Source organism: Loxodonta africana, chromosome X (genome assembly GCF_030014295.1).
Source record: "Loxodonta africana isolate mLoxAfr1 chromosome X, mLoxAfr1.hap2, whole genome shotgun sequence".
Taxonomy (NCBI): Eukaryota; Metazoa; Chordata; class Mammalia; order Proboscidea; family Elephantidae; genus Loxodonta; species Loxodonta africana.
In genome coordinates this window covers 13,708,534-13,735,405 of record NC_087369.1, presented here as the reverse complement: position 1 = coordinate 13,735,405, position 26,872 = coordinate 13,708,534, and the positions used below count along the sequence as shown (strand labels likewise).

The window sequence follows — 26,872 nt, the reverse complement described above, 5'->3', positions numbered from 1 at the left end:
TCAGTGAAAAAGAAGACCCTCAATGAGATGGATTGACACAGTGGCTGCAACAATGGACTCAGTACCAGGCAGTGTTTCGTCCTGTTGTACGTAGAGGGTCGCTATGAGTCAGAACTGACTCTACGGTGCCTAACAACAACATTGTACCCATTCACTGTTTTGAGGACTGAATGAGTTAACACACACAAAGCACTCAGGACAGGGCATAGTAAGCACTATATAAGTGTTAGCTGGTCTTAATAACAACGCATGAAAAGTGTTTAACCCAGGCTTAGCATATAATAAGGGCCGAATACATGTGAACTCTCGTCATCATTATTAGTTGGGATGCCTTCAATGTTTTTCCTTCTTGCTTGCTGAGGTATTAAAAAAAAAAAAAGGAGCCCTTACAAGTTACACGCAAAGCCTTGACCTTGATTGTGGTGGTGGGTTCCTGTGGTCTGGGGCATGGCATGGATTCAAAGTGGTGGAAGTGACTTCACCCATTCCTTTGTAGGAAGTACATGTTACAGGAAGAGATGAGTTGTCCTTTTGAGCATTCTCATTGTTTTTAGAAGAGTTGTCCTAGTCATAAAATGAAAATTGTACATAGTTTGGTGTGTGTTTATATGTATTAGTTACTTGGGTAGAAGGAATGTCTCTAAAAATTACTGGTTTTGTCTTTTACGAATGAAAGTAATGATTAGTAATTTAACATCTATTCTTATTTCTTATTACAGTTACTTTCTTATCAGAAGAACCCTACCACTCCCCAGAAATGCTCTCCAATCCCAGGATATTAGTACAGAAAGGGTAATATATGAGGGCAACCTTCTGTAGATATGGCCATAGCTATGCACTACTAAGGAGCCGTAGTGGCACAATAGTTAAATGCTCTGCCACTAACGAAAAGGTCGGCGGTTCAAACCCACCAGTCACTCCATGGGAGAAAAGACCTGGTGATCTGCTCCCATAAAGATTATAGCCTGGAAATCCCTCTGGGGCAGTTCTACTCTGTTCTGTAAAGCTGCTATGAGTTGGAATTGACTCAATGACACACAACAACATGGCACCACTCAGCAATTAAGCCAGCGACAGTAGTACAACTTATGTAGCAAGAGAAGACAAATGGATAGGCAGATAGTTATCTAACCTATTGTAGAGGAACGGAGAAGTGGAAACCAGTCTCCACTTCGACCCTTGCACCATTCTACTATGGAATGGGCAGCCATCAGCTTCCTCTACTGTGATGGAAATGGGTAAGAGAGTTGTCCACGTGCTGGGTCTTCGGTGTTACCTCTAAGAATGAGGAAGGGACAGGAAGGGAACCAGCACTTCCAGAGTCGGCTGCTGGGGTTCTTAAACTGGGATTGGCTTCACTTGTGAAGGATCATTCATTATTCAAAAATGTGTACACATACGGAGTTTGTTGGGTGGAGGGAGGAATCCATGGTATTTTTCAGATTCTCAAATGCACTTCTAATCCAAAAAAGCTAGCACCCCAGTGTCACATGAAAAACAAAATTTTTGTTGCTGCCATGACGGCACAATGGAGAGAGGGCAAAAGCAAATTTCAAGACTGTGGTTCAGGACAACTGCCTAGGCAATGAATACTTCTATATCTTCCAGTTGGAAAGTGAGTGTCCACCAGAAGGGTCTGGGGTTTCTGGGGGCAAAGGAAAGATCTATATTACACCTCCCTCCTAGGCATATGCTCTTCCACCCAGGGGTGGTTCCATGACACTACCACCATCCCAACATTCCATAACATCCCACCAAGCATTCTCACCAACACCTGAAAAACATGGTGGAATCAATAAGAAGTCTCCTCCTCGAGAACAGGAAAGATGTCTTACGTATCTATACATCCCCAGTGCCTTACACCATGTTTGCCACATAGTAAATGCTCAGTCGTTGTTTGTTGAGGTCAACTGAATTTAATTGGGTTGGCTGCCTGTGAGGGGAGAGGGGACACAACTCATAGTGCTTCTATGAACACTTATACTCCACATTTTTTTCAAAATAAAAATTTGAAGGCTGTTTTAAGTTAATTTGTCTAGTTGTGAAAAGTCAAGGAAAATTGCCCTTGGCTACCTCTAAAGAAGAAAGATATGACAATTTGTAAAGGGCGTGGATTCTTCAAAGATTTTGCTTCCTGACCGCTAGGAGCTAGAGTTAACAACGTAGAAAACTATGAAATGAACAGAACTCGCCTATTTTTAGTGCAGCAATTATAGCTCTTTTTGAGAATATATGCAAAAACGAAAATGTGGTTACTATAGCAGTAAATTGGTCTCCAAGAAACTCTTTCATTTGCTCAAGAAAAAAAAAGATTTCTATAATAAAGCAACCAAATGATAAGAAAAATAATCCACAAAGAAACACAAATGTATCTGGAAACAAAAAACGATCCAGGAGCAAATGCTGCAAGGGGGAAAAAAAGAACTAAACAAGGCTAAACCACTTAGGCAAGTAAATGGATGCCAGTTTTTAAGGGCAGAATCTTACAGTGTTATTAAAATGATGAGTGTTTTTCCAAATTTCCTTTGTGGCTAAGAAAATGGGATATTTTATTAAACTCAAAAGGAATTTATCTTGTGTAAGATATAAACATTAAAAGACATATTGGCTGAAGAGCCCAATAAAAAAGGCATTATTTTACAAGAACTAAAATTTTTAGGTTAGTACACATTATAGCAGACAGATGACTCGCCTGATGGGAAGACACAGGGAAATGTCCTAATGCCTGAACTTTTTCATTAGTGAGAAATACGTTATTTTAATTTTCTGGTTTAATGAGATTGAAGGTATGGGTTACGATGAGAACCCCACTACCACCAGCATTTGGTTAAAATAAAGTACCTTGTTACTTTTATAAAGATGAACTTAAAGCCCTGAGATTAAAAGGGAGTAAGACTTAGGGTCTGTGTTTCCCATCTCTGGAGCCTATGTAGTTTTATCGCTAGCAAAGTTCTTACAAATCTGACAATTCCCTCATGCATTCCAATGTGGGGCCTTGTCTGCTTTGAGGATGTCCAACTTGACTGACGCATAGTGGTGTAGACCATAAGCTCCCTGAAGGGCAGGCTTCATCTTGTTAATCTTTGTGTATACAGTATCTAGCTCCATATCCTGCATATTTGTTGTGAGTTGCTGTGTTGATTAAGGTTGTGTGTCAGCTTGGCTGGGCCATGATTCTCAGTAGTTTGGCAATTATGTGATGATGTAGTTACCTCTGTTTTAGTCATCTAGTGCTGCCATAACAGAAATACCACAAGTGGATGGCTTTAACAAAGAGAAATTTATTTTCTCACAGTCTAGTAGGTTATAAGTCCAAATTCAGGGTGTCAGCTCCAGGGGAAGGCTTTCTCTGTCTGTCGGCTCTGGAGGAAGGTCCTTGTCCTCAATCTTCCCCTGGTCGAGGGGCTTCTCAGGCAAAGGGACCCCGTGTCCGAAAGATGGGCTCTGCTCCTGGTGCTGCTTTCTTGGTGGTATGAGGTCCCCAACTCTCTGCTTGTTTCCCTTTCCTTTTATCTCTTGAGAGATAAAAGGTGGTGCAGGCCACGCCCTAGGGAAACTCCCTTTACTTTGGATAAGGGAGGTGACTTGAGTAAGGGTGGTATTAAAGATCCCACCCTAATCCTCTCAACATAAAATTACAATCACGAAATGGAGGACAACCACAGAATACTGGGAATCATGGCCCAACCAAGTTGATAACACATTTTTGGGGGGACATAATTCAATCCGTGACAGCCGCCATGATGAAATCTGCTATGAGCAGTCAATCAATCAGTCAAAAGGGTGTTTCCTTGGGAGTGTGGCCTGTATCCAATGTATATAGGCTTCTGACAAAGCTTGAGTTGGCTTTTGCTCTGCTCTGGATCCTGCACTTGGCTCATCATCATTTGACCTCCAGTTCTTGGGACTTCAGCCAGCAGCCTGCTGTCTTACCTGCTGATATTGGGTTTGTCAGCCCCTGCAGCTACAACAGTCAGGAGAGGCCTGATACCTGGTGCCTGACCCATGAACTTGGGGCTTTCTAGCCTCTACAACCTCCTGAGCCACTTCTTTGATACAAATCTCTCTCTGTGTAAATCTGAATAATAGTTATATTAACTGGTCTTCCTTGTAGGTATATGGATAGTAACCTATCACTGAGAGCATCGTACTTCAGGATAGATTTTGACATGTTCTTTTTAACAATGAACGCAATGCCATTCTTTGATTTGTTATTCCTGGCATAGTAAAAAAAAAAACACAATTATCAGATTCAAAAAATGGCCAATACCAGTCCATCTTGGCTTACTAATAACTAGGATATTGACCTCCAAGCATTCTATTTCATTTTTGACAACTTCCAACTTCCCTTGATTCATACTTCATACATTTCATGTTTTAATTACTAATGGATGTTTGCATCTGTTACTTCTCATTTTGAGTCCTGCCACATCAGCAAATAAAGCTCCTGAAGGATTTACTCCATCTGCATCATTAAGATCGACTCTACTTTGAGGTGCTAGTTCTTCCCTAGTCATATTTTGAGTGCTTTCCAACATGAGAGGCTCATCTTCCGATATTACATCAGACAATATTCCATTGTGATCCATAGGGTTTTCATTAACCGATTTTTCAGAAGGAGATCACCAGACTTTTCTTCCTAGTCTGTCTTACTCTGGAAGCTCTGCTGAAACCTGTCCACCATGGGTGGTCCTGCTGGTATTTGAAATACTATTGGCACAGCTTCTAGCATCATAACAACACACAAGCCACCACAGTATGACAAACTGACAGATGGGTGGTGGCCTCGCCTACTACCTCTCTTTTTTTGTTATGAATATCTTATTTAATATTCCAAGGATATGTGAGCATAGTACAGTCTCCAGGTGCCTTTAGTATAGGAATACCACATCTTTTCAAACAGAACTTCTATTGTATGGCCAGGGAAGAGGCAGAAATCACAAATGTTTTTAACTTCAATCCATTTAAAACACCACAATTCCATTATCAAGCATGTGGGATTCTCAGAGTGAATGACAACCCCATTTTGAGAGAAATTATCTACCCCCCCATGAAAATTAGTTGGTTACCTGAATATGCCCTAAAAGAGTGGTACACAAGCTTTTTCTGTAAAGGGCCAGATAGTAACTACTTTAGGCTTTGCAGGTCACATGGTCCCTGTTGCCACTACTCAACTGTTGTAGTGGGAGAGCAAGCATAGATGCTACATAAATGAATGAGTGTGCCTGTGTGCCAGTAAACTTTTTTGATAGAACCTGAAATGTGAATTTTTTAATAATTTTCATATCACAAAATATCCTTTTGTTTTAACTCTTTAAAAATGCTAAAAACCATTCTTAGCTCATGGGCCACACAAAAACAGGTGGTGGGCTGGTTTTGGATCCTGAGCCATCCTTTGCCAACCCCTTTTTTAATTGGTTCATTTATTCATGGAGTTCCACTATGTATCGAGTGCTATACAGAGTGCTATGTTTACAGAGATGCCATTTTCCTTCCATAAGGCATTGAACCGGAAAGAAAAAACTCTTGCTTGGAAAACAATCTTTCCAAGTGCCCTGGCAGGATTGCTAGGTGATGATTGCACGTTTAGAGAGTTTTTTCTCTGTCTCTGTTCTGCAGCAGGCAATTCAGTCACAGGAAACCCAAACACAGATATTTTATTTTTTCCATCCTCCTCCAGGCACAGAAATCAATAGGACTGATCATGGAGGTGTGCGCCGAGGGAAAAACAAAATGGCCACGTGACTTCTGCCATTGAGCCCAAATATGGCGCTCCAGGATGCAAACAGATGTGATGCTCAGAGCCTGCCTCAATGAGGTTATGTCCCTGCTGACACCCAGGTGCATCTCAGAGAGAAGCAATTTCAAATGATAGTGTTTCAGCTCCCTCCCGAGAGCTCTAAAATACAGGTTGCTACAGATTTTTGCATGCCTGGTCCACAGGAAGGTTCCAGGCATTCCCAGGACTTGTCCCAGGTGCAGGTGAGGTACCCGCTCATTTATGAGAGCGTCCTTTGGCTATTTGGAAGCCCCATGAGGACAGGCATGACTTTCCCAGCCAGCTGCAAAGGCTCCACTGTCTTTGGCCCAATCTAAAGTAGGGTGGGAGTTCCTGGGTGGTGCAAATGGTTAATATGCTCAGCTGCTAACTGAAAGTTTGGAGGTTCGAGTCCACCTGGAGATGCCTCAAAAGAAAGACCTGGCAATCAGCTTCCAAAAAATAAGCCATCAAAAACCCTGTGAACACAGTTCTACTCTGACACATATAGGGTCACTATGAGTCGAGGTTGGCTTGACAGCAACTGGCTTTTGTTTTTAAAGTAGGGTGATCAACCATCTCACTTTGCCCAGGATGGGGGAGTTTCCCAAGATGAGGGCCTTTCAGTGCTAAAACTGGGACAATTACTCTAAAAGGGAGCCCCCTCTATTTCTAGTCCTCTGTTTTCCTACCTTTCTCCAGGTTCTTCCAAGGAGATTATGCTATCCAGGGCCTCTCTTTGAAGAGGAAGAGGAACTAGGCTTGGGAGAGAAACTTTCTCCTGAAGATCCCAGTAATCCTCCATTTATTGCTTTTCCCAAAGCATAGATATTCATTTCTTATGAGAAAACCTAAAAGCCAGCACACCACCTTCTCAATTTAAAGCGTTCTGGTAACTTTAGCTTCCATTTCCATGCTTGGAAAGGTCAGCTTATAAAAGACAAATGCCACGTGCCTATCAGTCCTCAACATCTTCATGGTATGAGTGGATCCATTTGTATGCTACGCAGAGCTCTTCCCCTAAATTCAACGTGGAAGTGTAACTTCAATGGCTTCTAAGAGGATTCTTGACCACTATTTTAACGTAGTATAAAATACATTTTCTAGTATACCAATAAGAATACCAAGAAACGATTTACAGCACTGGGTTGGTTTTCGGTATGATAAAAGTCAATCAATAAACCAAGCCCATTTTCAAACTGCCCAAGCTTTGACTTAATTATCCTTTTGCCTCAGTTGATCATCTCAAAATTCAGTGGTGAATCACTCAGCCCAGTATGAAAAATCGGGGGACTGGACTGCAGGTTTGTTTATCCGCAGCAATACATATGCAAAATTACTCATCACTTAAGTGGTATTCAGGTGTTGGATTTTGATCTCCCTGATTACAAAAAACCCAATGTGTTAGTAATTCTAGAAGGAAAAAAAGGCAACCTTTGGCTATAGCAAAGGAAATGGGAGTCATACAAAATCTGAGCAGAAATGAATGCACCCTGAGTCATTAATTGGACAATTACGCGGTTTGCGTTTACGGAGCTTGTGTTTTTACATTAGTGGTCTGCATCACCAGCATTTTCAATGACTCCAATGTGGAGGTTTGTGTTTCTGCCCAAAATTGGCCCACAGGAAGCCCCTCCTCTGTCTGATGAGGCTTCAGGGCTGGGTAGCAGCCCTGGCGACAGGACAGACAGATGACGGAGTCACGCACCTGACCAGGTCGATGACCCGCTCCCTCGGCGCAGCACTGACTGGCTCATCATTAATCATCACAATCTGATCTCCCGGGATCAGCTTTCCTTCGGAGGGGCCACCTGGAGACAAATGAGAGGGAAGCCCAAGTGAGAAGACTATTGGGAACCCATCCACAGCCTCCTCTCCAGACGTTTGGTCACTCATTGTGAGCAAATGGTGCTATCGATGCCCAAAACAAAACTAACCGGCACCTGGGTATTGTCTACTTGATCCTTCACCACCCTGGCTGCCCATTAGAAAGAACTGGGGAACTTTTTAAAAAAAGAAAAATTATTTTATTTTATTTTTTGTTGTTGTTGAGACTACACACAGCAGAACAGACACCAACAATTTCTACACGTACAATTCAATGACGTTGATTAAAAAAAATTCTTCAAATAGTACAAGTCCTTGTCTGAGTTGTTCTTCCACCATTCATATGAACTCACTGCCCCCTAAGCTCACTATCTAACCTTTTGAGTTGCTGTTGTCAATTTGATCCCAAAAAGATAGTTCTTTAAAGGAACACAATGCTAAACAGGCTTTCTTTACTAATTAAGCTAAACCATTGACTGGTTTAAAGAAGACTGCAGGGGATATTATTGGCATAAGGTTTAAAGAGTATCTCAGGGCAATAGCTTCCAGGGTTCAGCCAGCCTCAATGGCTCCTGAAAGTCTGGAGTCCATAGGAATTTAAAATTTTGTTCTGCATTTTCCCCCCTTTTATCAATATTCTTCTATAGAATCTTTGATTAAAACAGAACTGGGGAGCTTTTAACAGTTCTGATGGTCAGGCTGCATCCAGGCCAAGTAAATCAGAATCTTCGGGGTGGGACCAATGCATCAACATTTTTTCTAAAAGTTCCCAGGCAAGGTTGAGGATCAACAGCCTAGCAGCTTCTCAAAGTGTAACATGCATGATTCACCGGGGATCTTCTGAAAATGCAGATTACAGTTCAGTAGGTCTAAAGGGGCCTGAGATTCTGTATTTCTAGCAAGATTCCAAGGGATGCTGATGCCATTGGTCAACTGACAGTACTTCGAGTAGTAAGGCACCCAAAAGAAGAAGGTATTCACCAAGAAGGTAGCCAATCAGTTGTGTTGATGCTTTGCATCCAAAGCTGCAACCACCTGAGCACATCTGTATTTGAACAAAGTTGAATGTATTTACTCAACACAATGAGGGAGACCCCACACCGTGCAGAGCCGTAAAACATCTCAGTAAGAGGGTGTTAACCTTTTGCCATTAAGTCAGTTCTGACTCCTGGTGACTCCATGTGTGTCAGAGTAGAACTGTGCTCCACAGGGTTTCCAATGGCTGATTTTTCAGAAGTAGATCACCAGGCCTTTCTTTCAAGGCACCTCTGGGTGGACTTGAACCTCCAACCTTTCTGTTAGCAGCACCCAGGGACTTCAAGAGGGTATTAAAAAGGACTTATTAGGACTTGGTGTTGTGCTAGGTGCTTCTCGGGAAGATACCAGGAAACGGGTTTATTCTAGATTAGATGCTGTCAGGAAGTAGGGGTAATTCTATCACGGGTATTTTAAAAATTCTTGTCTAAAAGGTGAGAATAAGGAAGCGAGGCTAAAGCCGTGATTGGTCAAGAAGGAGCAGCTGCTCATATCAGTCAAGAGAAGAGAGTGTTTGGTCTTTCTTGTGGTTTGGACTGTGCTCAGATGTTTTGGTCTGGGTTCAGATGTGATTACCCATTGATCTTGTTGTGGTCTTTCTCCATCAGGGTCACAGTGTGGTTTGTCTGATGCTGGTAGACTGCGAAATTGCTCACGCTCAACGGGAGGATGCCAAGGCCCAGCCGTGAGGGCCTGGCCAGTTTTCCAATGTTAGGGGCCAGGCTCTCCCAGTTTTCCAGTGTCACTGATTTCCCAAGGAGGTTGTTGTTAGCTGCTGTCGAGTTGGCCCCCAACTCACAGCAAATCCATGCACAATGGAATCGGACCTTTGTGATCCATGGGGTTTTCACTGGCTGATTTTTGGAAGCAGATCACCAGGCCTTTCTTCCTAGTCTGGAAGCTCCATTGAAACCTGCTTAGCATCATGGCAAACACGCAAGCTGCTGCTGACAGATGGGTGGTAGCTGTGAGGTATTTGGTTGTGTCTAGGATGCTTCTATGACTGTGCCTCCTGTGTGCTCTATTATATATATATAAATACACATGCTGCACATACAAATATGTATGCACAAATAGCCACAGCCAAACCTACGTATGTATGTGGGTGTACCCCATACTGCCTCCTGCCCCTGTTCAGCATAGATAGCTACCTGTGGCGCAGGACCGGGCAGTGTTTCCTTCTGCTGTGCATAGGGTTGCTAGGAGTTGGAACCGACTCGACGGCACCTAACAACAACAACATATATCTGCTTATAAATTATTGCTTGTTTTTACTGTTGTTGTAGGATTGTATCTGTTGGGATATTTACTGTGGTTGCTTTTTTTGTGTGTGTGTGTGTTCCTCTCAGTATCTTCCTTTGTCTTGGTCACGTAGTGCTGACTTTCCCCTATTGTGTATTGCCTTTCCCTTCACCAAAGTTAACATGTGTCCACTATTTAGTGTTTTTCCCTCCACCCTTCTCCCCTCCCTGGTAACCATCAAAGCTTGTTTCTTTCTGTGTGTAAACCTTTTCTTGATTTTTTGTAGTTGTGGTCTCATACAATATTTTTCCTTTCGTGATTGACTTATTTCGCTCAGCATAATGTCTTTCCGATTCATCCATGTGAGATGTTTCGCCGATTCATCATTGTTCTTTATCATTGCGTCACTGCCAGGTCTCTTGACGTATAAACTTAAAGCCGTATCTATGTAAGCCATGCATTTAAAATAAAACCTACAAACAAATACTCCAGTTATCTGGTTTACCTTCACATTTCTAGATATGTGCAATTACCTCTCCAATATTGATATGGTGCTATCTATAATTTTAACTTTATTTCCAGGGTTCTGTCACTGGGTGAGAGGTGCAACTGAAATGTTATCTTTTAAATACTAGCACTGTGACTTTATTTAGTAATCAAAATGAACACTTCATGCCTAAAATATGGAACGGAAAGTAACTCAATTGTTCTCCACCTACCCCGACAGTTGGCATACGTGGCATCCAAACTGCTGCGTACACTTGTCTTCTTTCTGGGGAGTAGGAAAACCTCAACATGTCCCCATATCAGTGATAGAAAAATTTCATTTCACAGATGTGGGAACTGAGATTCGGTGTTTGCACACACAAAGAATTTTGAAAAATCACTGGGGACACTTCTAATAGCTCTCGGTTGACGTGCAAGCAGTCACTGAAGTTCAGTCAAACACATGGTTAGTAACTGAACGCCTGGCAAGTACAGAATAATTTTCAGAGTAACTGGTTGATGGATGTTAACTGGTCTGATAAAAAAAAAAACGCTCTAAAATTAACAGGACATACTCATATATTTGACCTATACTTTTCAATCAAATGGAATTGTTTTGGTTTAATCAAGCAATTTGAATCAAGAATTCTAGAGAAAGCAACACACACTTCCTTCCAGAATAGGAAACAGTGGCACACTTTGGAAAATGGTCTCTGGCCTTGACTCTGACAACTGGTTTGTCTAGTAAATTGGGTCATGCCACCACAATCACTTGGGATTTCAGTAGAGTCATTTTTATGATAGACATAGTTTATTTGACCAACATTTTCACTCAAAAAGATCACAGGAAACAGTACTCTTTGACCTCTCTTTGCACTTTTCTCAATATTATCTAACAGTAGGTCTCTGAACCTAAGAGAGTCAAGGGAAAGGAAGAAAAGAGGTTGAAGGAACAGCAAAGCAATACAATAAAATGAAAAACAAGACTTGAATCTCCAGTAAACTCCAAGGAGGACACGCACTTTGGAGAACCTCATAACCAGGGATTTAAAATATCCCAAAATTACAAAAAAGAATGCCAAATATGACCCCATTTCAGAAAAAGTATGTATGTGTGGGTTGTGTGCGTTCACACAAACCCACACACATATATATCTATATAATGCATTAATATAATATATGATACATAACAACGTGTGTGTGTATATGCATATGTGTGTATATACAGAATTATGTCTGATACACATATGGTCTCTATGTATACATTAATAATGGTTGTTTCTTAGTAGGAGTTCAAGTTATATATATATATATATATATATTTTACTTTGTCTTCTATACCGTGTACATTGTTTGTGTTTTGTTTTTTTACAAAGCGCATGTATTATTTTATTATCATAAAAAGCAACAAATCTATTTTCTTTTGAGATTAAAACTCTCAGTTGCATCAAGCTTGGGAATCCCACACAGAGAGTTAAAATGATCGCTCGGTCTAATGAAATAAAGAGCTCTGGCCCATGGAGTAAGAAGTTGTGTGGTAAGATAATGGTAGACATGAATGAACAAGAAATATTCCTCTACGTGTAGCCTTGAGCCATTGACTGCATTTGTGGTGCGTGCCTTGGGGCATATTATTCAAAACAACTTAGATAAAAAAATTAAATCAACTTTAAATATCTACTCTAGTTCACTAGTTGACTTTCATTTCCCTTAATTGACAAACTCAACTGGCCAAATAGTTTAGAGCTTACTACTACCACTACTAGTTAACATCTATGGAATACTATGTACCAGGCACTCTTCTAACTTATCTCATCCTTGCCATAGCTCTGTAAGGTCAATAAGTAAGGTTAACACATAAAGCAGAGAAACTACAGTGAACTGAAATGCAGGGAATTAAATGACATGGAAACTAAAAAATCTAAGAAGGGAAAGAGGCAGGATTTGAACCCAGGGAATCTGACGCCAGTGTTTGTGCTCTTAACTATTTAGTACTTTGCTACTGAACGTGGTTACTGATTTGCAAAATCCTGGAGAAGAGAAATTTCCTTTTGTGTGACAATAAATCCAATAGAAGCCCATTCAAGGAAGTAGATAAGTACATACAATAAGTAAATAATACAAAAAGCGTTGTTTCTGGAGGGAAAAGCAAAGGCAGCCCACTTCAGGCAGTGACATTATACATTGTTGTATTTGAATATGTTGATAGGGGAACATCTCTCTATACCCTGATAGTGATGACTGAGGCAAAGTACATCAGTTATCTGTTCATGCTGTGGGATTTAAGACATTTGGCACTGAGTCTGTTTGTAAGCACCTGCTGCATAACAAACCTCCCAAAACTCGGCGGGGTGTCCAACAGTCATTTCTTCTCATGCTCACGGTCTTTAATGAGACTGCAGATTGCCTGATCTAGGCCGAGCTCGGCTGGGCAGCTCTGCTTCAAACCGCAGGTCAGGCTGCACTTAGCTGGTGCGGCCCCGTGTGTTCTGCCGCCCCACGTGTTTATTACGGGGCTCAGGCCGAAGGGATAGCAGCAACCCAAGGGAAACTCTTCCCATGGTCATGGCGGAATCCAGGAAACAGACTGAACTGCACAAGCACATTTCAAGCCTTTGCCTAGGTCATCTTTGCTAAGATGCCATTGGCTAAGGTCAATCACATGGCCCAGCCCAACACAACGTGGCCGGGAAATCTATTCCGCCTCTAGTGGAAAGGGAAGGAAGTGCATATTTGTAAACAATCCAACTGCTCCAATGACTAAATCCTACTGTAACTTAAGCACCACTTCCTGTTGCTTTTCTAAGGAGTTCTTCAGGGGCTTACTGAACCACAGTACGGTGCCTGCCTCTTACTGTTTACGTTCATGCATTAAGAACCAGGTCATTTTCATGGTTACAAATGATGGGTCAGTGTCTTCCTTAGTCAAGTGAAATGAAGGATTTAGCCATTTAAAACCTAGATCGAGGAGTCATTTCTGTCCCTCTGGAGGTCTGACTCTACCCAGGTGTTGGAACAACGTGCTCAGCCTTCACAATCCAGACACTCAAGGAACCAAACAGGAGTCATTCTGGCAGGGGGTGGTGGGTAGTCCTGGGAGGCCCAAGAGTGGAATGGGAGCTTACCTGGAGTTACTGAGCGAACGACCACTGGCTTTTCACTCCCTGCCACGAAACCGAATCCCAGCACAGGGTCCCTCCTCATCTCCACCTTCCGGGGAGCCGGAGGGATGATTTGGCAGCTCTCTAGGCGAGGGTCGTCAAATGGGATTGCCTGTGTCATGTGGCTGTGGGAAAAACACACACAAAGAAACAAGGCATAAATGTATTGGACATTGGTCTGGCGATCTCATTCTCTCTCTAGTTTTTGAACCTTCTGTTCTCTGTCTGTTAGAAAGGGAACAGATGTGGACAAGCCCGCAGTTATGCTGCTTTCATGGCCTCCTTGTTGTGCCTTGAAAACTCTAGGCCCAATTCTGCGTTTCGCTTCTGCACTGGCTGTTCCTGACCCCTGGAATCCTGGTCTGGCAGCTCTCTGTATGGACCATCCTCACCTCTCTCAAGTCTGCTCAAATGCGACCTTCTTACAGAGAACAGTCCTGACTACACATTTTAAAATTGCAACCTGTTCCATCATATCCCTGATTTTCTTCCCATAACATTAACCACCTGCTAGCGTGGAAACTCTGGTGGCGTAGTGCCTAAGTGCTATGGCTGTTAACCAAGAGGTCGGCAGTTCGAATTTGCCAGGCGCTCCTTGGAAACTCTACAGGGCAGCTCTACTACTCTGTCCTATACGGTCGCTATGAGTCAGAATTGACTCGACGGCAGTGCGTTTTTTTGGTTTTTGGAGCATGCTGTAGAATATACTTATTTTTATGCTTATTCTTACTATTGCTTTCTCTACACCAGAATGCAAGCTCCCTGAAGCCAAAGAATTTTGTATTATTCACTGATTTACCCCCGGTGCCTAGAATAGCATCTGGCACATAGTAGATCCTCAATAAACAATTAAGTTCATAAGTAGAGAAAAAGATATTCTCTGGGGGAAATTATAACTGATCTGTTGAAACAGACCCTCAGAGGGTTATGGAAGTCTAGGAGGTAATAGCTTTGGCTTCAGGTTCCAGTGAAATTTAAGTGATGTGGATCATTTTGGTTGTGGCAAGTTATCCTGGTGTCTAATACAATCCCCTTTCCAAAGAAGTTGACAATTTAGGTCTTGGTATTTATTTTCTAGGGAGTCCCTGGGTGGTTCAAATGGTTAATGTGCTCAGCTGCTAACCAAAAGCTTGGTGGTTCGAGTCCATCCAGAGGTGCCTTGGAAGAAAGGCGTGGTGATCTACTTCCAAAAAATTAGGCATTGAAAACCCTATGGAGCACAATGTTACTCTGGCACACATAGCGTCACCATGAGTTGGAATTAACTCCATGGTAACTGGTTTTGGAGAATTATTTATCTTCTGGAAAAATTTTCAAATGCTTTCAGTGAATTTTTTCATTCACACCTAAACTGCAGAAGTCTTATCAATAATCCAAGCCTGAAATTCATACAGCATTCAAAAATGTTCAAAATGCTTCCACAAATATCTCCTTTGATCCAGAAAACAACTTCGAGAGTGTGAGAGCAGACCAGGTATCATTATCTGCACTTTCCCAACAGGGAGCCTGAGTTCAAAATAGTGGCTTAGCATCTGTTCAGGGCCTGTGGCTTGTGTGCCAGCCCCTGGGACCCTAATGAAGCCTCCCCCATGCACATTACCCAGAGCAGCCTTCTTTTGCAGAAGAGTTCTTAGTCTGAACACTAGAACCTTCCTTAAAGTCATGTAAGCCAAGGGTATTTCAGTGACATGGGCTTAATTCCATTTTTTTTTCCTCTCCCCAATCTTCTTCAATAAGTAAAAGAAGCTCATGTTAAAATACCTTGGAAGCTGCTACTCTGCCATCTGGACAACATATTGTTCAAATGTAATAAAGGAAGGGGAGAAAGGAGTCATCCTGTTGTTCTTCTGAGTCATTAGTACGAGTTAAGGAAAGACAGTGACAACCCTCTAGGACCCATTCTTTAGGCAGAGACCCCTGACTAGGGAAATCAAAGTTTAAAATCCCTTTTAAGCAGGAGGGAAATGCCTTTTCGATTTAGCTCCTTGTGCCCCGAAACACTACGAAGACGAGGAAGAAGATCTCTCTGGAGAGGCCTAATGTGTAGGGAGCCATGTGCTAACGCTCTCATCTGTTAGATTATTTCATCCTCAAAACTCCAGGGATGGAGCTTTACCCTACCCGTCCAAAATGCCACGAGAGGAAAAAGAACTGAGGCAAGGTCACACTCTTCTCAGGTGTAAGCCAAGTGCAATTCACACCTGGTCTTCTGATTCAAAATGTAGTACACAGGGCCCGCTATGCAATTTGCAGAGCCAACTATGAAACGAAAACACGGGCTGGCCCCTTGTTGAGACAAGATTAGGAATTTCAAGATGGCGACCACGGAGCATTGAACCCAGCGCAGGGCCCTTCTAGGCACCGGTCCTGGGCGGCTGCCACACATGGGGTCACCAAGAGATGGGGTTGCCATGCGTCGGAGTCGATTCAACAGGCAACTGTTAGCATCCACTACAAACGTGAGTTAAAACACTTAAATCATTGACAGTTTTTTTGGAAACCCTGATGGCGTAGTGGTTAAGAGCTATGGCTGCTAACCAAGAGGTGGGCGGTTCGAATCCACCAGGTGCTAGTTTCTTGGAAACGCTATAGGGCAGCTTTCCTCTCTCGTGTCACTATGAGTCAGAATCAACTCAGCCCTGGTGGCACAGTGGTTAAAGCTATCCATGCTAACTGAAAGGTCGGCATTTGGAAACCACCAGCAGCAATGTGGGAGAAAGAAGTGGCAGTCTGTTTCTGTAGAGATTTACAGCCTTGGAAGCCCTGTGGGGTCACTACAAGTCAGAATTGACTCCATGGCAGTAAGTTTGATCTGGTTTGAGGTATAGCTTGATTATCCTCTTTCCACTACATAATAAAATAGCAGTATCTAACTTTTTAATCCACCCATTCGTTCAATAACTACATTATTATTACTACCTGACATTTATTAAATACCAATTCTGTGCTAAGTATTGTTCTAAATGCTTTCCACAGATTAGTTCATTTAATTCTCCAAAACAAATCCATACTGCATTCATTTATTCAGCAAATGATTATTGAACGCCCACTGGGTTCTCAGGTCTGGGCATATGGTAGTGAAGAAAGCGGACAAAAAAATAAAACATTCATTCTAGTGTCAGGAGCCAGAGAATGAACTAATAAATTAGTAAAACTTATGGTATATCAGGTCATTATCAGCACTAGGGAGAAAAATAAAGGGTGGAGAGCTACTGTGCGACTCAGGGATTGGGGAAGCATCTGGGGGAGGAGCATTGAGGCAAGTGCAAAAGCCCTGAGACATGTTGTGCCTGGGAGCTCCCCTGAGGAAGAGCACAGAGGCCAGTGGGGGTGGGAGGGCTGGAGGCACTGAGAAAAGTGGTAAAGAGGGTGGGGGCAGCAGAGCACTCAGGTCCTTGGAAGGGCTTTGGCTTTTGTTCTGAGTAAAACAGGGAACCATGGGAAGGCTCTGAGTGGAGAAGTGATGAGATCCTGCTGCTGTCTTGAGAACAGACTGGAGGGACCTGGTTGGAAGCAGGGAGATCCATTCAGCAGTTATGACATCAAGCCTGACAAAAGACCATGGTGGCTTGGACTGGGAGTCAGAGTGGTGAAGGTGGCCACAAATTGCTGAGTTTTTAATATATTTGGAGGCCCCTCTGACACAGCAGAGGTGGGAATCCTGCCCTGAGACCTTCTTCCTGCACACACCACATGTCTCCAGTGATGACGGTGCCATCACTATGTTGCTGAATGCAAGTCCTGTGGCCTGATATTTCCAAATTGCAGGAGCCATTTTCTCTTCAAGGAGGTAACACTTTCTGGTTTGCACAAGGGACAAATAAGTGCCCCCAGTATAAGGGTGAACATGAGAACTGACAACCTAATTTGAAGTGAGACTTTGGAGCCAGACTGCCTGGATTCCAATCTTGGCCCCACCACTCCTAGCGGTGTATCCCGCACAAATGATTTCATCACTCTTTGCCTCTGCTTCCTCATCTGGAACATGGCGATAACAACTGGACCGACCTCATGAGACGGTGGTGAGGATTAATGAGGGAATAAATGTAAAGCACTTAGCAAAATGGCGGGCACATAGTAAGCACTTAAAAAAACATTAGCTGTTATTTTTATCCTCCAAAGATAAATGAATAGAAAGAAATAGGTTTCAGACATTATGAACCTATTCAATCTTAAAATCTGAAAATAAAATCAGTAACATTTCAACTACCTGCAGTCCAACTCTCTTGGTGAAATGCCTCACAAATCCTGGGTAAGCTCTAAGGTCTTCAACTGAAAAACTGTATCGGATGTAACGACACAGTAAACAAATATAAATTGATATACACAAGGCAATGTTGTATCAGAACACAGAAAAATAAAAGAAGGAAGAATAAAATCTAGGCTCACAAGCAGCTGAATCACTGTTAGTAAGTTTTCTGTGGCTGTGTTTCCCGACCACTAAATGACCTTTGAGAGTCCCTGGGCTTGGCTGCTAACTGAAAGGTCCGAGGTTCAAACTCACCGGCCACTCTGCGGGAGAAAGATGTGGCGGTCTGCTTCTGTAAAGATTATAGCCTTGGAAACCCTATGGGGCAGTTCCACTGGGTCCTACAGGGTTGCTATGAATCAGAATCAACTAGACAGCAATGGGTTTTGGGTGGCGCAAATAGTTATGCACTAGGCTACTAACTCAAAGGGTGGCGGTTTGAATCCACCCAGAGGCACCTCAGAAGAAAGGCCTGGTGATCTCCTTCTGGAGGATCACAGCCATTGCAAGCCCTGTGGAGTGCGGTTGTACTCTGACATATATGGGAGTGCCATGAGTCAAAGTCAACTCAAGGGCAACTTTTTTTTTTTTTTTTAATGACCATTGCATACAAGGCAGGGGAGTGAGGTCAGAGTCATGGAAAACCCCTGGTACCTGAGCAAATCATTGCACCTATTTTGGCAGCTAACTCCAGTGAAGATAAAAAAAAAAAAAATAGGGCAGTAGAAAACGAGAAGCACTAATTATGCTCTAAGGAGTGAGACAGAAGAGCAGGCTGCTTTCATCCCAGATACCGCCGTCCTCTATGCCCAGAGATTTGGAAGTTGGTCCATCTCACGTCATTGTTGTTTCCCCACCCACAAACGTTTGGAAAACACACAACCAAACGTCGACTTTGTGATCACTACTTGTTCTAGTGTTTTTGGTTTGGCGGATGCTTTTGGTTTTGCTTTCACGTTGACGACAGCCTTCCAAAGGCATGATCATTTTCTTGCTCGACAGGTTGTGTTTTCAGCATAATTACCTAAAAATAATCAACCCTTGTCTTTTTTCCAGTAAGAACAGATCCACAGTAAGATATTGCCCATGAAACATTTTGTTCTTTGTATTAAGGTAAGCAGTTTTGACCCAGTACTTGGAATATTTTTTTATAAAGATGCTTGAGCCCCTTTATAACAAGCTGAAAAAGCAACATCTTTTTACCCGCTGAACACGCTTCAGTGAATTCTGATGCATAGACTAGAAGAATATAACTGATGAGCTACACAAACTTCCGCCTTCCGCCCCCAACCTTCGCCAACCAACATGCACAGATACACCAGGAGTCTAACACCTGAAAATACAGGGTATGTTCATTGAGATGGAAATGTGTCCATCAAGATTGAATGAGCAATTTTCTTGTTTCTGACAGATTTTGTTTCAAAAGATTGATGGTAGTCCTGCTGCCGAACTCTCCATAATAGGAGGAAAAGTCTTTCCTTCAATCCTTGGAACATTCTTCCTCAGCAGAAATAAAAGACTGATCGGTCCAATGTATCACAAAGAATTACTTAGACTAGTAGAAAGCACCATGTAAGAAAACCTAAACTCTTTCCAGTTTTTGATGCACTCATCAGAGTCAGCAAGGTCCTTCTGAGAATGTGTGCTGAGTGGAAAGGTTCTGGAAGGAGGAACCAAATTTAGAGGCCATGACCTTTGGTGTGGAAGATAAGAAAGCTGAGACGGTGGTGGCAGGTGGGGCATCTGGGTAGTTAAGACTGGAATGAAATAGGTATAAATAAACACATGTGCCGAGTTTGGCTGAGAAGGTCATTGTTGTTGTTTCCTTTCAGGGATGGCCAGCTGTGGTTGCAGGAGAGCCTCAGGTGTCCATATATTATATTCTCATCTTGATAGCACTGGTCTGTGTGGTAGAGTGAATTATTCTTCATTGTTCCCTAGGATGCAATTCACCACCAGATGCCATGTTACTTTCAGTGCCTTCCTTCGGTACACAGTGCATATCTCTCTACCTTGACTCTGCTAACATCCCATTGGCCAAAGCATACCACTTGGCTGAGCTCATATGTGACAAGTGAAATGGGCTTGTGAAGTTGGATATGTGCTCTTGCTTTCCTGACACTGCCATAAAAAGATCGTTCCCAGGAAGGAGAGTCAGGAGCAGGAGGTGGATATGGAATGTGTGGCTAATTGCCTCTATGAATAACTGTTTCCTTTGCCATGAAACCAGAACTGGATGGTGCTTGGCTACCATTACTGAACATTTTGATTAAAGATTCCATAGAAGAATCCTGATCAAAAGGGGGAAAATGGAGAACAGAATTTCAACTTCTCATGGACTCTGGACCTTCTGGAGCTACAGAGGCTAGATGAACCTACTGCCCTGAGATAATCTTTAAACCTTAAACCAAAAATATCCCCTGAAGTCTTCTTAAAACCAAACAGTAGTTTAGTTTGACTAGTAAAAAATATTTGCCTTGAGCATTATGCTCTGTTAAGAACTATTTACATGGGATCAAAGTGACAACAGCAACTTGAAAGACTGGATAGGAATCTTAGGGGGCAGTGAGTTTATGCTAATGGAGGAAAAACAACTCAGACAAGGAGGGTGAGAAGGGTTGCACAACTTGAAGAATGTAATCAGTGTCACTGAATTGTACATGTAGAAATGGTTGAGCTGGTGTATGTTTTGCTGTGTATATTCTCAACAACAACAAAGTAAACATAAAAAAAAAAAAGATCTTCCCCAGGGTAGCTGCTGTCCCTTCAGTCTGGGCTGTCTGTCCCTACAAGACGTCAGAACCTATATTAAAATGACAATTCACAGAACGGTGTGGTACTGGCACATATATAGAAAAGTATACAACGATGGAGTAGCAGTTTGACAAGAACAAAACAAAGATTCCAGGGTCAATTTAGAGATACCTGCCCTCTTGAAATACATTATTGCAAGCTGCAGCAGCAAAGAAATTGAAGTGTTTTCGCATGTCAACAATGTGGTTGCTTTTGAAACAAAACCATTAAAATACAGTAGAGTGGCTATGAAAATCTTTTGTCCTACACAGGAGTTGTTTGCTATCTGGTGACAAGGAACTAAAAGAGTTGTCCCTTCTGGGCAAAGGAGATAGTATACTAATGAGTGAGAAAGTAACCTATTTTCCAAAAGAAATTTGGGTTGTGAAGAAAACGTTGGGAAAACAGATGCTTGGAAACAATTCCACTGTCATGTGATTGTTTTATTGAAAATTATGCAAATATGTACCTATAAAAACTGTAGTCTTTGAAACTTGGAAATGAAATTTTATAACCTGTTTAAAAATCTTCCAAATGAAGCATTTCAGTGGATTGTGAACTCATTTGTTAAATATAATAAAATGCAACATCATCCGTTTTGTTGGGAAGAACGGTTGATGGACATCAAGGAAGACGGGAAATTTCCCGTTGAGTTTCAACAAAATTCTTTGCATAGATGGGATTGAAAAGAGTCTATTATGATTTAGTAAGAAAGCTGGTGTCACATTTTGTCCACTGCCTCTACATATGTTGCTGTGATTCCTTATTTCTCCAGTGACAATGATAAAAACCAAATAAAGCTGAACTCGCAGCCAGAGCTTCAAATGTTCATTCAATGAAGTGGGAAACCAAGATGTTCAAAAATAACGAAGTAGCCTCATTCAGTTTGCTGTCATTTAAAGTACTAAGTAATTAATGGAGCAGGGATAGCAAAATGTTTAGAAATTATTAAAATGTATATTTTACTTTCATCTCAGTTTAATATCTCATTTCCACACCTTTTGTACTTCTCAACAATACATTATTTACCAAAAAACCAAACCCGTTGCCTTTGAGTTGATCCCAACTCATAGCGACCCTAGAGGATACAGTAGAACGGCCCCATAGGGTTCCAAGGAGCAGCTGGTGGATTTGAACTGCCGACCTTTTGGTTAGCAGCCATATCACTTAACCACTGTGCCACCAGGGCTTCATGTTATTTATAGTGTATACGCACACACACACACACACACACGTATATATTTAAAGAATAATACATACTTGGGGGCATGTGTTCAAAATTATTTTACTAATAGGAGAACAAAAACTGTGGAGATTTCTGTCCAGTATGATCCTGAGGGAGGGCAGCGGTGGTTCAGGGGTAGAATTCTCACCTATGATGGGGGAAACTTGGATTCCATTCATGGCCAATGCATCATGTGTAGCCACCACCCATCCATCAGTGGAGGCTTGTGCAATGCTATAAAAACCCTGTGGATCACAATTGTCCGATCTGCAACTGATCAAGAGGATGGCGCAGGACTGGGCAGCATTTCACTCCATTGTGCATGGGGTCAACTCTGCAGCAGCTAACAACAACAACAACAACATGATCCAGAGGGGTCCTGACTTCTGCTGTAAACCTAAAGGGATATTTTATATACTTCAACATGACAAAATCATTGATACTGCACAGCTCATCACAGCACTTGGAAAGTCAGACTCTTCCATCCAGAAACATTCGGTGGCATTTTGAGAGACTTAAAAATGATTTCAGAGGTGCATTTCCATCCTGCTTGTCTACAGTAACGGGCTTGGTTTGGTTTTGGTTGTCTAATCCTACCCAGCAAGCGAGAGGAAAGGAGTGGTCCCAGGTTTGCATGACTACAGGGCAGACAGCTTGATGGTTCTTAGATATGTTACTGCTTTGAGCGCCAATTGACTGAACCCTTTGAGGATTGAAAATCCAACCACCTCAGACCTTTCAAAGGCATCATCCACACCCTGTTGCTTACAGAGCACAAAGTATTTCGTGGTTGGGCAGACTTTTTCTTCCTGATTTATTACCCTTCTTTTTTGTACCTGTAAGAAAATACGTTTTTGAACAAAGACTTGTAACCATGGGCAAAGACTTTCTCGAATATATTTAAATCATCATTGCAGGTCTAGAGCTTGTCTCCATCAAATTGGATTCGATCTATATTTTAGGGTAGAACTTGTGTGTGTGGGGGTGGGGAGGAATGAAGACACAGGAGGTCCTCTTCCCATCCCAAAGGGCTATTGCATGTCCCTGTGACTATGTGTTTTCTTTGAAAATTTATTTTTTAATGTAATTTTATATTTGGAATGTAAAAACAATCCTGTGGTTTTTTAAAAAATATAAACTATAAGACCACGTGTTACAGAAACCCTGATCGGTGAGGTTATTCTAAAATATGAATTGATTTTCATAAAAGAGGTATTTTTAGAGAGTTGATTGACCACATGTTATAAGTTTCATAATTGTAAAATCTTTACACACACACAAAAAAAAAAAAACCCTCAAAAAATGATTAAGTGGTAAAGTCTCACTTTGATGACTACAAACTCCTGACGGAAGCTAAAAGGGGATGAGGAAATCGCAGAATCAAAGGTTGGGGTTAAAATGTTCCGTTTCAATTAAGAACCTGTGATCTCTCAATTGTTTCCACATTTAAATAGTTATCCTTAGCCTGTACCTAGAGAATTCAGTTTCCTTAGACACGAAACCACATTTCTGCCCAACTTTACATGTCTTTTCTGGTTTTGGTTTTGTTTGCTTGCCTGTTTCCCCTGTTCTATGCCCCCTACACGTGATCTGAACCTCATCCTCAGCCCCCAGCTCCATGCTAGGCCCCTTTTCTGCCTGTTCTGAGCCCTGGGAACTTGACCTCAATGGATGGCATCACCTAGGCCCCTTCCTTCTGGCTTCCCATTGGGTTCAACCAATGGGAGGTGCTGGCAAGAGAGAGTGAGGGTGAGAGGAAGGACTATATCCCTTCTGATCACCGATCCTGATACGTCGGCCCCTCTTCCATGCTCCAAGGCTCTGTGGGCTCCACACCGTTCCCTTCCTTGCCCCTTAAGTCCTAGTGGCATTAAGGGCTCCTAGCTGTTGTTATTCCCTGGGTGCCTCAGTCTGACTCGCTGGTTTCCTCATCTGTGCCGACATCCGTCTGTTTCCCACCAGGACTCTGAAGCATGCACCATATCTCTCTTCCACAGAGCAACCCAGTAAGTTGCATGAAGCAAAGCCTGCCCTTGGATGGCACTGATCGGGAGCCTCCTCGTCCTGGCAGCCAGTGAAAAGTGTGATTCTAGCTTCTTTTCTGATTTTTGGCAAAGAGCAATAATACATTGAAAGCAGCATCAATTATTTGACTAATATTTATTTATTTATAATATATCAGCCACACTTACATATACGCCAACAGTTCTCAGAAAAACAAACACAAACAAAAACTGATTAAATAAGCAATTATTTTTGGATGACACAAATTTTTCGCATACAAACCTTTAACTACAATGAAGGCTTTGGGATCATACAGTAACCACTGTAGAATCCATTTCCATTTGCCTAATTTAAGTGAAATGAGGTCTCTTTTTATCTCAACTGGACACTCTATTTTTTGTCTCTCTATCAAAGTTTTCTCATTAAACTTTCATCTTTTGTCAAAATTACCCATGTAGCAAACAATATAAATACAGTAAAATTTATAAGAGAGAGCGCATCACTGAATTTGAGAGCTGGATGGGGCCTTGGCTAACACCTTCATGTTTTAGAAGCGTTGAAAGGCTCATTTGAAGATTTCACCTACCATTTTCTTTCAAGGTGGTAGAATAAACCAGAAATCGACTTTTCAAATTTGATTAAAATGACTATCTTTTGTAATTTATGATGTATCAATGTATCCAAGATTTATTTGACAACTATTTAATAGAGGCTTTTAATGTACCTTCCCTGGGTGATGCAAATGGATTACGCTTGATTATTAACTGAAAGATTGGCGGTTCAAACCTACCCAGCAGTGCTTCGGAAGAAAGGCCTGGCATTCTGCTTCTGTAAAGATTACAGCCAAGAAAATCTTATAGAGTAGTTCTGCTCTGTAACACATGGGGTCACTATGAGTCAGAATTGACTTGATGGCAGTGGCTTTTTTTGTTTGCTTGTTTGTTTCAATTTGCCTGGACTCTGGCTTATGACTATGAATAAGATGGGCAAGCTCTACGGCCTTGGGGAAATTTACGTTCTAGTGCAGGGGTCAGGAACCAAAACCAAAAACCAAACCCGCTGCCATCAAGTGCATTCAGACTCATAGATCCAGCCCGATGCCTGAGTTTGTAAATAAAGCTTTATAGTCACATAGCCATGCCCATTTGTGTACTTACTATGACTACTTTCAGTTACAATGGCAGAGTTGAGTAGTTGCCACCCAGACCTTGTGGCCCGCAAAGCCAAAAATATTTACTGTCTGATCCTTTACAGAAAATTTTTTGCCAACCCCTGATCTAGTGGAAGGACTGAGGCAACAAAAACCAAATAAACATAAAATATATGACATATTGTCAGGGGCTGGTAATTTCTATAAAGAAAAATACAGCAGGGTAGAGAGTGAAGGATTGCATGGAGTGTTTTCACAAGATGGGAGTCGAGGCCTCTCTAATGGGGTGGGAATGAAGTGAGGGATTGAGTCGGGAGGATATCCACGGGAGAAATATCCCAGGCAGGAGGAACGGATGTGTGACAGCCTTGAAAGAACAGCCTCCAGGCCATTGTTTTAGTCATGCATTAATTCCTTTATTCAAGAAAGTTTTACTGAATGTCGACTTACTGTGAACTCCTCCTGAGTTCTGTGAACACAGTGACAGATTACATTCATTCTCTGGCCTCAAAGAAATTCCTGTCCGGTAGGGGGAGTCAGAGATATAAACGTCTGTGTACAAGGGACTGCTAGAGGAGTTTGATGGAAGGATACACTCCATACAGTGGGGGAGCAACCCATGGGATAGTCAGTCCAACTCTGGGGGGCAGCAAATGGGCACCAGGGAAGACTGCACAGAGCAGGTGCCTTTGAGATGAGTCTGGGGAAGTGAATAGGTAACTACTGTGTGGATAAGGAAAGGAAGGGCATTCAAATTCAAAGGAACAGCAAGCAAAGTCATAGAGGCATAAAAGAAAACTGTAAGCCATGTTAGGATGTTGTCCAGCATCAGCCACATATCCTATATGTAAGCAAGAGCACCCTTAAGGAAAGCTCCAAGACTCTAAAATCTATTGCTTGATCAGGATCTAGTATTGAATGGGTTGAGGAAATAAAAATTCTGAAATTCTCCCTGTACATTACAGGAAATGAAAGCAGAATATCTTAAACAAATAAAGTTAATACACCAAACCAAACTCGTTGCCATCGAGTTGATTCTGACTCATAGCAACCCTAAAGGACAGAGCAGAACTGCCCCATAGGGTTTCCAAGGCTGTAATCTTTACAGAAGCAGACTGCCACACCTTTCTCCCGCAGAGCGGCTGGTGGGTTCAAACTGCTGACCTTTCAGTAGCAGCTGAGTGCTTTAACCGCTGTGCTACCAGGGCTCCTAAAGTTCATACAGTCCTTAAATATTACACTGAATGCACAAATGTTGACCTTAATTTTATTTATGAATCATGATAATGTTCATTTGGAGGGTTACAGTTCAAAGGGCCATAGGACTTATATAGAATCTAGACTGATATATTTTTCTGGTCATGCTTTCAGCTTTAGAAAGTGAGATGCAATAAATTAAGGATCTATTAAGGCTTGTATAAATTAACATCTAAAATAGGTTCAATTAACTCATGATCAAATTTATTCCTCAAGGAGTTAGTTCTATTTGTCAATACCACTACTGAAAACTGTTTCAACAATTAGTCTTTTGTCCACAACCAGTTCATCCACCCAGAGAGATTTTTGTCATCGTTAAAGACGATGAATTTAATGCCTACAAAATGGTTATTGACTCTGCCTTCTGAATTTAATTGTGGGATCAAAAGGAACAAGACGTTTGTCAGTTTCCCTAAAGCTGCAAAATCCCTACAGCTACGCTGCTTATCAATTACGTTGAGTTCAGTTCAATGTGTTTAAGAGATGACTTTTATGTTAATGAACTCTAATACATCAGAGGCAATAAGACTCAAGTCACATCCTTGAGTTGACTGAGATGCTGAGTAGAGCTGGTAGCCCTCAACCCCACCTCACACCTTCAACCCCAGATACACAAGATGCCCCAGGAACACTCAATCTTAGACTGAGATTTATTGCTGATTAAAAATACAAGAAGACGGGTAAT

The 26,872-nt window shown here is 42.0% G+C and overlaps 1 protein-coding gene across 1 annotated transcript in view; it reads right to left on the bottom strand.

Annotated features, from left to right (window-relative positions):
* FRMPD4 (FERM and PDZ domain containing 4) overlaps nucleotides 1–26,872 on the bottom strand; it is a 216,913-nt gene that overhangs the window by 98,214 nt on the left and 91,827 nt on the right. The window contains exons 2-3 of the mRNA XM_064277969.1: nucleotides 13,474–13,634; nucleotides 7,467–7,569 (exon numbers count right to left, since the gene is read on the bottom strand). Coding sequence (XP_064134039.1) covers nucleotides 7,467–7,569; nucleotides 13,474–13,634 — 264 coding nt within the window. The remainder of the gene's footprint in view (nucleotides 1–7,466; nucleotides 7,570–13,473; nucleotides 13,635–26,872) is intronic.